Here is an 11,367-nt window from a genome sequence, read left to right as displayed (position 1 = left end):
GCCATGGCTCCCAGCCAGGGGGAACCCCAGTTCCTCAGGGGGTGGGCTCCGTGCAGCTGCCTCCCCGACAGAGCCCCCAGGCCACTGGGCTCATCTGCTTCTCTCCTGTAACTGCAGGTCCTGGTGTCCTGAGCCCAGCTCAGCTCTGCTGTGGCCTTCGCAGCCCAAGAGCCTGCTCCCCTCCCCCTCGTGCCTCAGTGGACTGAGCTGGAGGGAACAGTGTGAGGGGCCCTGCTCCCTCTGCCCCAGTGTCTCGGACCTTCAGTGGCATCAACCCAGCCCTTATGACGGTCCATCTGCACCTGCCCATCCAGACCTCAGTGATGCCCTCTGTGGACAGTCACAGGACATAAACTGATTGTGAAATCTGTGCAGATAGTGATGACAGGTTCTGGAGAACTGGGCACCTCCTCCCAGCACCAGGAGGCCACAAGCAAGGCCAGCTCTAGGGAGGCCACTGGGGGAGCTGCACGCACAGAGTCTGGACAAGACAGTGGTTTTGCTCTAGTTTTGCTGGGACACACCCTGGTGATGTCTTTGGGAACCAGTCTAGGTCCCTGCAACTGAAGGCCATTGATGAGGACAGCAAGCTGGGAGGATGCCCTGTCCTTTGGCCTGCACACAAAACAGTTCCGTGTGCACACATGTGTGTGTCTGTACATGTATGTGCATGTGTGTGTATGTACACCCACATGTTGCCGTTGCACGGAAGTATTGCCAGTGTCAAGTGTTCAAACCCAGAGCTTGTCTGTTTTCCTCCCCTCCCCCCTTCTTCTGCCTCCAGCGCCCTTGTGCTGTAATAAGCATGAGGGTGGGATCAGGACAGTGGTGGGAGGAGGAATGAACATTCGTACGTGTTTACTACACGGCGGGCGCTGCTCACAGCACTTCCTGTTTATTAGTCCTTTGATCTCAGCCACTCCATGGGACGAGCATTTTCAGCATCACCCACTTCACAGCTGGGGAATCTCTGCCACAGATTTTTACACATGGACCAAGACAGAGACAGGAAGAACAACTTCTCTGAGGTCACAACCTGACAGTGGCCGACCCAGGAGCAGAACCTTAGGTCACCTGCCATGGAGGGAGCAAGGGGAGTGTCCCCACCTCTGTGCACACACTGAGAGAGGACAGTGCACCTGATTAAAGAGGAGAGGGTGGGGACAAGAGGGACCTGGGAGGCCAAGGATGACGGGGGGGGGGGGAGGAGGAGTCTGGGTCTTACGGACAGCAGGGCAGGGAGGGCTGGGGGGTCAGGCTCTGAGCTGAGTCTCCTACATGGACTTTTGTCCCCACTGACTGCTGTCTGTGCAGTTTAGGAAAACTGAGTCACCTCTTGTTTTGGATCCCTCATCAGTAGACTGGAGCAGATATTGTGCCTTGAAAATAGGGCTGTTGTGGGGTTAACATGAATGTCCTCTTGAGGTTACACTTGTAAAACACTCAGCCAAGGGTCTGGCATATATCAAGGGCTCAGAAGCAGTCCCTGTGCATGAAGTAGTGACACCTGTAGGGTGGCATTCCTCCCGTGGGCAGCAGGGGGCACTGTGGGCCTTCTTATGGGCAACTTACTAACTCCAAGTCCCCTGGTAGAGCTCAAGTGCAAAGACCATGACTTGATGCTTCCTTTGAGGCCCTTTTTATTAGGTTAAATGGACTCTCCACTACTGACACCCCCTGGTCCTTCTTTTGAACTTAGCTAATTGCCAGCAGGGGGCCCTCAGGCTCAGGGCTCAGACCAGAGCTCAGAGAGACACTGGGGGATGGAACAGATCAGTGTTCACTGCTCGCCAGAGAGCTACCCCACAAGTCAGGAGAGGGAAGGAAGTAGATTTGCATGAAGAGACTCCCCTCCTGTGATAAGACAGCCCTGCAGGTCCCTGCCCAGCTGTGGGCTCAGAGGCAGAGCTCTGGGGTGTCACCATGGCCTGGACCCCTCTCCTGCTCCCCCTGCTCACTCTCTGCACAGGTGCTGCCCCAGGCTCAGCCCCACAGCACCAGGGATCAGCCTGGCTCTGACCTTCAGCTCAGCACAGGGGATGCTGCAGGGCGTGGGGTCCTCTGGGAATGAGACCCTCACCCTCAGACTCACCTGTCCTGTCCTCTCTTGCAGGTTCTGTGGCCTCTCAGCTGACTCAGGTGCCTGCAGTGTCTGTGGCCTTGGGACAGACAGCCAGCATCACCTGCCAGGGAGACAGCTTAAGGAGCAATTATGCACACTGGTACCAGCAGAAGTCGGGCCAGGCCCCTGTGACAGTCATCTACTATAGCAGCAACCGGCCCTCAGGGATCCCTGAGCGATTCTCTGGCTCCAAATCAGGGACCACGGCCACCCTGACCATCAGCGGGGCCCAAGCTGAGGACGAGGCTGACTATTACTGTGGCTCATATGGAGGAAGTTACACTTTCCACAGTGGTCCAAGGTCACGGGGTAGGGAGACCAAAACCACCTGTGAGCTCACTCAGGCACCTCACTACTAATCTTAGGGTCTCATTTGCTTTATTCTTTGATATCATTTTACTTTGAAATAATTACACGTTTAAAGAAAATTTAAAGAAATTAATATAAATGACTCAAATAACCTGGTCCCAGAATCACCAGCTTTTAACATTTCATCATGAATGCTTTTTATTCTTTCTGTCTGTGTACCTATATAGGTACAGGTGTTTGTATAAGTGTGTCATGTATGTACACATGTGTTTATCTATGTATTTGTACATGTTATATATATGTAAACACACACAGGCACATGCACACAAAATGTTTTTATTTTCTGAATCATTTCAAAGCATTTGGCACCCATAAAGCCACTAGGCCTTTTCACTTTAGGGGGAATAATTCACATTCCATAAATTTCACCATTTTAAGTCAGTGCTTTTTAGTGTATTGATAGGAACAGGCAACGCCTAACACTCTCTAATCCCAGAACACTTTGAATGTCCCTTAGAGAAGCACCTCCCCTGTTACCTGTCACCCCGTTTCCCACGTCCCTGAGCCCTGTCACCCACTTTATGTCTCTAAGGACCCGCCTATGGTGGGCGTGTCCCACGTGTGGATGACACAGTGGGACACGCCCTTTGTACCTGGCGTCTCTCACTTGGCGAAATGTTCTCGAGGTTTGTCACATGGCAGCGTCTCTCATGACTTCATTCACGTTAACAAGAGAACAACGTTCCGTGCACAGATCTCCCGTGTTGGGTGTCTGGTCCCAGCTGACTGGCACTCTCTCACGCCTGACGTGTCTCTTCCGTCACAGTCCAGGGCAGAGAACCCTTGCAGGACTGTTGTCATGGAAACGCACCATCCCCAGCACTGCACGTGATCAAGTAAAAATACAACATTCGCTGTTAGGAACAATGTTTGGAGACAGGGAAATCCTGACTCTGCTCCCGCCCCGGGGCCTCCCCGGAACTACCTTGAGGGGCATCGTCCCTGCTCCCCTCCCGCTGTCTGGACACGCAGGGGACGAGCTGCAGGGGCAGGGAGGGGCCTCTGCCTCAGCCTCAGCTTGTTCAGAGCAGCAGGAGCGGCCGTGCCTGCCACTGACTCTGTCTCTATCTTCCCCTGGCTCATTGGTCACGTATTCTTGTGACAGACATGGTTGCCACCACCTCCAAAATGTGCACGAGGTCTCTTCTTGTACCTTCTTCTTATAGCTATTCATGGAAACTTTCTCCACTTCTGTATGTGTTCTGAGACCCTGCCTATGTAGTTTAGGACAGTAAAATGATTTACATCAATTTTATTTCCATGTCCTATGTATTTTATTGCGAGTGGTACCGTACCTACAGAAGTGTGTATGGAATGAACATTTTCAGTTCATGAAAGAAGATGAAATGCAGACCACATCCACCCTCCCCTGCATCTGCGCAGATCACACCACCTATGTCACTGCGCAACTCGCCAGGACCCAGATTTGGGGTCCATCACTCCATCGCTTCCCTTTACATTGTGTCGACTGAGCGTCACCCAAGATCACGTGCTGAAGATCAGGGACAGTGAGTGCCAGCAGGGAGCCAGCTGGGCAAGGAGAGGACAGCGTGTCCCTGACAGGACGCCCATCACACACTCAGGCCAGGGTCTGGCTGAGCTTCCCCGTGAGGCAACCAGAGCCCTCCTGAAGCCCTGAGCAGCAGGTGACCACAGGGGAGAAAAAAGAGCCCCCACCACCAGGCATCTGCCACTGCTGGGGTGTGGCCAGGTACTGACGTCTGGCAGGAATCGTGTCCAGGGATCGGGTGATGGACACTTCCTGTTTCTTTGCTCAGAATGTTCCTGAGGAATATTCCAAGATCCCCTCCCTGGAAGGGGCAGAGGGACAGGGTTTTAGGGCTGATGGGGACACGGGGTCGTGGCTCACGATCAAGCCCAGCCTGGTGCAGAGCGGAGAGTACAGGTGAGAGTCTGGGTCAGACACACCTGGACGGTACATCTCGGCTTTCAGATGACACCAGTGCTGTCAGAATCCTGTCACTGTCAGCTTCTTCAGAAATGAGCTGGGCACTTTGACCTTACAACAAAGGGGAGGAACGGGGAAGGGTGAGTGCAGAGGGCTGGTCACAGGACTCGGCATTCGTGAGCACACGGTGCTCTCGTGGTGCCCACGCTGCCTGCTCTGCCTGGCCTCGTGCAGAGAGGTGACTGTCACCCCCTGTCGAGAACCAACCTGGACAGGAGTGAGCCGGGGACTCAGCCTCCCTGCTAGGAGGGGCAGAGGACCCAACCCCCACCTTCCCCTCACACAGCTCCACTCACCCCTTCCAGTGTCACTCCGCCCCCATCCCTGCTCCAGCCACAGTGCACTGACATCCCTGCAGGGCAGCTCTGGTGCTGTCACTGAAGCCTGGAGAGGCCTCTAGAAGCAGTTTTGCCAAAACAAGAACATTGGTCACAGTGAACCTTATGTGATTTCCATCTCTGTTATTCAAACTCATTGAACTGCTTGAACACTGGGTTATATCTTTCATTAGGCTCGGTCCATTATTTTGCCATTATTTCTTCTGTGTGTCTTTCCCATTTGAGATTAAATAATACGAATAACAGGCATTATGGAGTCATCCCAAAAATCATCACTGATTTTTCTCTCTTGTGGGGGTGGATTGTTTTTTGTTTTTTGTTTTTTTTTTCCCCTATGTTTTAGTTTCATTTGTTTTTGTGGCAGTGGCTTCAAAGTCTCTAATGTTTTCTTCTGCAGTGTTTAATCTGGTTGGAATAGCATGTGTCGGTTTTGATTTTGGCTTGCTGTGTTTCTAGAAGCTCCACTGTATCTTCTATTATGTCATTTATTACTTTTGAAAACTTTCTTACCATTCATTTCAACAGTGATTTCTCTTACCTCTTGGGGATTTTTATATCAGCAGCTCCAAGGCCTTTTTCAGATAATGCCAATGGTGTCATCTCTGGGTAATCATCTGTCCATTGTCTCTCCCGTGTCTCTTGAGGTTTTCCTGCTTTTTAGTATGTCAAGTGATTTTGGGTTCTATGCTTAACATATGCAACATTATGTCATGAAGCTTTGGGTTCTTTATATCATATATATATATTTTTTTTTTTTTTTTTTTTTTTTGAGACAGAGTCTCACTCTGTTGCCCGGGCTAGAGTGAGTGCCGTGGCGTCAGTCTAGCTCACAGCAACCTCAAACTCCTGGGCTTAAGCGATCCTACTGCCTCAGCCTCCCGAGTAGCTGGGACTACAGGCATGCGCCACCATGCCCGGCTAATTTTTTGTATATATATTTTAGTTGTCCATATAATTTCTTTCTATTTTTTAGTAGAGATGGGGTCTCACTCTTGCTGAGGCTGGTCTCGAACTCCTGACCTCGAGCGATCCACCCGCCTCGGCCTCCCAGAGTGCTAGGATTACAGGCATGAGCCACCGCTCCCGGCCTTTATATCAATATATTGATAGTTGTGTTTGCGCAGGCAAACTACTATGGGGGGGTCCACGCTGCAAGTTCCAAAAAGTCTACTGTGGATAAGGTTGATCATGTCACTTTGATCTCTATGCCTTTGCCGTGGTATTTCCCTGTTTTGGGTGTCACCATGAAGTGTCCTATGTGAGCTCTGAAAGGTGACTGATCCACCATTTTCATTCTCAAAGTCTGTGGCATCCTGTGTAGCCCAGATCAGTGCCTGCACAGCGCAGGGGTGAAGCCAGATTTCACACACGAGCCACACAGTCGCTTTTCCAAGCTCGTCCCTGCTCACATTCTCAGTTTCCAGTCCCTGGTTTATTTCTTATTGGTCCTTTGGTCCCAACATTGGAACTTTACTTCCCTGGCAGGGCAGGAACTTCCTTCATGAGGCCATTTCAGGGGCCCAGTGGCCCGAGGAGAGGAGAAACCTGCCACAGGGGTCTGTGCTCCCCTCGTGGGAGAACAGCCCTTGAAAAACCAAGGAAATTTTCCTGTTATCTCCAGTGTCACTGCAGCCGCCCCACAGCATATGTGGGAGCCTGGGATATGGAGAGAGAGAGGAAAAATAAGGATAAACAAAACGTGCATCTCCCCGACTCACTGTGAGCACCAGGAGTTTCCTTTCCCGTCCCCAAGCCTGACCAAGAGGGCACGTGTGGATTCCTGTCTGTTCTCAGGTTTGTGCCCTTCAGCTTTGGGGCTGCCTTGAGCCCAGGGCGGGGACACAGAGAAACACTGAGGATCCCACAATGACTCTGTGGTCTTTGAAATGCTGGTGCCATTTACATGTGTGTCACTTGTCCTGGTCCTCGAATGGCTGCTCTGCGCATGGGCCGTGGTTTCACAGGTGAACCCAGGAGGGGAGACACGGTCCTGCATGTCACAGTATTGAGACGGGACCTGAGCTCATCAGCAGTCATTTTAACTTAGAATATTAGCGGAGTCTCATCACTGGCGACAGGGAGAACAAGAGAAGCTGAACACGTTGAGAAGCTTTGAGGGAACCAACACACACACGTGTTCCTGGAACGTCGGTGCCTCCTCAGCGTCCCAGGGGGGACAGAGGTCAGCTGGGTGGTGCCCGAGGGTGTCCTGAGATGGGGAAACCAAGAAAGCAGGAAACAAACATCCCAGTGACCCTAAAAAATGAATCACAGTAAAATGAAATTAAACCTTTCCACAAGTCAGAGATTCCTGGTGACTGTCACCGTGGTGCACACAGCAATGTCTGTTACCAGCTCGCCCTGTCTCACTCTGGTCACATCTCTGTGGCTCATGGACGGTGCAGAGTGGACTTCGTGGTCCTCATTTCTCAGGCTGAGAACCGGAGGCCCAGAAGGGAAAAGTCACCTGCTCACAGGTGGTAACGGCAGGATTGAGAGCAGCAGACTCAGAGTCAGGGTGGCGGCCGGTTCTGCGAGTCCTGGTCCCTCCACGGGATTCCTCCCCCAGGTGCCCCTGGGTGCTCAGTGGGGCCTGTGGGTGGCCTGGGGGTGACTGATGTGCTTGAGGGACTCGATGCTGCAGATGCTTCAGCACACAGGGTGGGGGTGGGGTGGGGACAGGGCTGCAGCTGGGGAGACCTGAGACGAACAGCACAGCAGGTGTCTCCATGGGGTGGGGGCCCCATTTCCTATCCACAGAGAGACCCAGGAGGTGGGTGCCCAGCAGACGGCACTGCAGGGTGTGCCCAGGCCTGGGAGGGCCACAGAGTCATAGTCACATCACAGCACAGACACTGAAAGGCCAGGAGCTCACTAGGCTGAGGGACTTCAGCAGGTCTATCTGTCCCATGCAAATCAGTATAAAGAAAGAGAGTTCCTGGTATCAGAATATACAAACTGAGTTTCAATCCGCTCAGCTGAGCCCTGCTGTCCAGGGACCCAGAAGTCCCCGAGTGCAGGCCCAGGGCAGGGCGGGCAGGAGAGGCGGCTCAGGACGCGGATTTGCATGGAGGCCCCTCCTCTGAGCAGGGATAAGAGAGGCTGGAGCAGGCCCAGCGCTGGGCTCAGGGGCAGCGCTCTGGGGCGTCTCCACCATGGCCTGGGCTCTGCTCCTCCTCTCCTTCCTCACTCAGGGCACAGGTGACACCTCCGGGGAAGGGGCCTCGGGGACCTCTGGGCTGACCCTTGGTCTGCTGCTCCTCAGGCTCCCCTGGGGCCCCGCACTGACTCACCAGAGTGTGTTTCTCCCTCTTTCCAGGGTCCGGGGCCCAGTCTGCCCTCACCCAGCCTCCCTCCGTGTCCGGGACTCCGGGACAGACGGTCACCATCTCCTGTGCTGGAACCAGCAGTGACATTGGGAAGTATAATGATGTCGCCTGGTACCAACAGCACCCGGGCACAGCCCCCAAACTCCTGATTTATTATGTGAATAATCGGGCCTCGGGGACCCCTGATCGCTTCTCTGGCTCCAAGTCTGGCAACACGGCCTCCCTGACCATCTCAGGGCTCCGCACCGAGGACGAGGCTGACTATTACTGCAGCTCGTATAGGAGTGGTGGCACTGTCCACAGTGGTGCAAGTTCCTGGGGAAGTGAGACCAAAACCTGCCCTGAGCTCGCAGCCCCTCCTGCTCTGAAGACGCTTCCCCTCCCTGTGCAGAGGGGGCTGCAGGTCACTCGCCTGGGGAGTCCCTCCCCTCCCAGCCCCTCCTCTCCCTCCCTGAAGTCCAACCTGCTCTCTGGTTGACCATCTAGGACAATGACGGCTCCCCCTTCCCTGTGTGACGTGGTCACAAATGTGCAACTGTTTCCAGCTCTGCAAAGGCGGGGGCTCTGTAACAAGGAGCTGCCTGCTGGGGGCAGCCCCTGCTGTTTGGGGAAATCCTCACCCTAAACGCCTCCCCGTCTCCCACCCCATGAGGACCAGCCTGGAGAGGAGTCATTAGTGACATCTCCAGAAATGGCATCTTACCCAACCTGGTTTCCACCAGGCTCTAGTGCAGGTGGCCCTCCCTGCTGGGCTCATCCTCGGCACGTCTGTACTGAAGCTGATACCCCTGGGACGAGGTCTGAAGATGATTTGGAGGGACAAATATAAGGGGAAAATGTTGCTTTTTTCTTCTTGTCCTTCCTCTTTGCTCCAAAACCTCAGGCTGCTGCTTCGGGGAGAGTCTGAGTGACACAGTCTGTGCTCTGTCACCATCGCCCCTCCCCTCACAGCACTGAACCCCTGTCCTGGAAACACCCACAGGTGCACTGTGTCCCCAAAGGATGGGAGGTTCCAAATGGCCCAACAGGGAAGAGTCACCTTGAGTGACCCCTTCCCCGTTGACATCGAGCATGTCTAATTTCCACGGGGACAGTAACTTTCTAGCTGGAATCCTGCTCAATCTACTATCTCTGAGAAGTAATTTTAAAAATTTTCAAATTTGCTGGATACAATTATTAAATTTTCTGGAATTTGTGAGCCAGTTTTTAAACATAGCTCTTATTAATGTTTAGACTTCAACAATTTCAATTAAATAGATTATATTAAAAACAAAGCATTTTACTATAGATATATGGTGTAACATAAGGGTATATACCTTAAATACACAGGGAAAAATTTATTTTAAAATGTGCATTAGTTGACTACTGCTGCATAGATATTATTCCTAAAACAGCATGTCAGGGAACAAATATTTGGGATCTATTAGTTTGGTGCATCAAGAACTTGAGAGTAGGTGTTTACATGATCCGGGCTCAGGTTGCTCAGGAAGCTGCAGCCAAGCTGTCGGGCGGGGGCTGCATTGAGAGGCCCGAGCAGGGGTCCAGGCCCTGTTCTGAGGGGACCAGCCCCTGTCCCTGACTTCTCTGGCAGATGTAGGTGAGCTCAGGGAAAAGGGAGGGCTCCCGGGGGTGGGCAGCATCCCTGAATCAGAGGGGAGGGTCCATGGGGCTCTGGGGCTGCCCCAGCCTGTCTGGGAGCAGAAGGGAGAAGGGGGTTGACAGCAGGAACAGGACAGAGGACACTGCCCAGGGACCTGAGCCATCTTGGCAGCTCCATCACTTGGGCTGTCAAGCAACTCAGAGGTAAACCCTAAGTTGAGTTTTCATGAAAGAAATTTGAACTAGACCTGTCTTCAAACTTCTCCTTTCCACATTGTCTTCTTGATAACTCTGATTTTTTGTTTATTTTGTTTGTTTGTTTGTTTGTTTTATTTACCTCAGGCTACTTGGGCCCCATGTCTTGCAAATCCCATGCTGGTGTGAAACTGAGTGTCTATTTCTCTTTATCAGAGCATTTTAACTTTGAACAAATTTCTTGCTCTTTTTGTGTATAGTAGATCAAAGCTCAGGCACAGCTTAGAGAATCTTTCCCAGATACATTTCCAGACTCTGCATTTGCCATACCTGCAGCTGCTGATCTGTGCAGTGCAGGGTAAGGGGCGTGTTTACTCTCTTGAAATAGCCTCAGCACCTCCCCTGCCCTCCTGCTATTAGGGAAGGGGCTGGGCTTTCCCTCCACCTGTAAGATACTCCTGCTCCCTCCCTGCTGTTTCTATGGAATGTGCAGCTGTGTTTCTAATCGTTCTTGCGATCTGGTAAGATGAGAAAATGTTCTCACGGGCAATGACCAGACAGTAGTTGCAGAGATGCTCAGAAGTCACTACCGCAACTCTTCCTGGTTGAAAATACCAAATATGGTCTCCGCTTACAGTAACTTGGAGCTTGTAGTTTAAGCAATTCAGTCCCTGTTACTTGTGGGCAGATTCATGCGTCTGTGGGTGACAATCTGAGCAAGGTCACTTCTGCATCCATGCATGGATCCTTCCCTGCCCCTGTCCTCACATTCTGTCCCAACTGCATGGCCCTGAACATTGCAGGGGTGACCTTTTAAGAGCACATCGGCGATATACATTGGTCATTATCTGATTGAATCTTGGGTCTGTCCAACATAATCCTATGTCACAATCTCATAAGGGTTATGTTTCATTTTTTCCTGTTTTGGGAGTATGTCAGTGTCAGGAATAGACTCCCCTAGATGGATAATCAGGGTCCACAGGACAAATAGGCAAGGCCAGGTTGTATCAATGTCTAGAAAAATCCAGCGCATACTCTAAGATAAGGGCCTTAACATCAGCATTGCAACTGAAACCGAAAAGAAATGACATGGTCAACGTTCTGTGAGTTATAAATAAATGAATAAATGAAGTGTGAGTTTTAGCTATACTGGATATTTATGTAAACAATGAATAGTGCAAAACTTACACTTTAACCGTAGGATAAAGAAGAGAGCTTGAGATAGGAAACTGTAAAGATCCCAAACAAGCTGCCAGGGAAAGAGCAGGTCCTCCTTGCGGACATGGCTTCTGTTGCAAGTCACCATTTCCCCTAACTCAGACTCCGCCCTGTCTCCTCGGTATGAGGTGATGTCTCCTGGGACACCCTCCTTCCCCACGGCCAAGGGCACCCTCAGCCCATGAGAACCTCAAGGAAAACTCAACATCAGTAGGCAAATTACACACC

At 51.9% G+C, this 11,367-nt stretch overlaps 1 gene segment (V, D, J or C); it reads left to right on the top strand.

The window, feature by feature from the left end:
- The first annotated feature begins 1,923 nt into the window (after nucleotides 1-1,923).
- Nucleotides 1,924-2,481, top strand: LOC138401608 (immunoglobulin lambda variable 3-19-like). The segment is given in 2 exon segments: nucleotides 1,924-1,969; nucleotides 2,114-2,481. Coding segments are annotated over 2 exon segments (414 nt in total).
- Nucleotides 2,482-11,367: the final 8,886 nt, after the last annotated feature.

The sequence above is a fragment of the Eulemur rufifrons genome, chromosome 21 (assembly GCF_041146395.1).
Source record: "Eulemur rufifrons isolate Redbay chromosome 21, OSU_ERuf_1, whole genome shotgun sequence".
NCBI classification, from domain to species: Eukaryota; Metazoa; Chordata; class Mammalia; order Primates; family Lemuridae; genus Eulemur; species Eulemur rufifrons.
The sequence above is the reverse complement of the archived record's forward strand: the minus strand, read 5'-3'. Positions and strand labels throughout refer to the sequence as shown.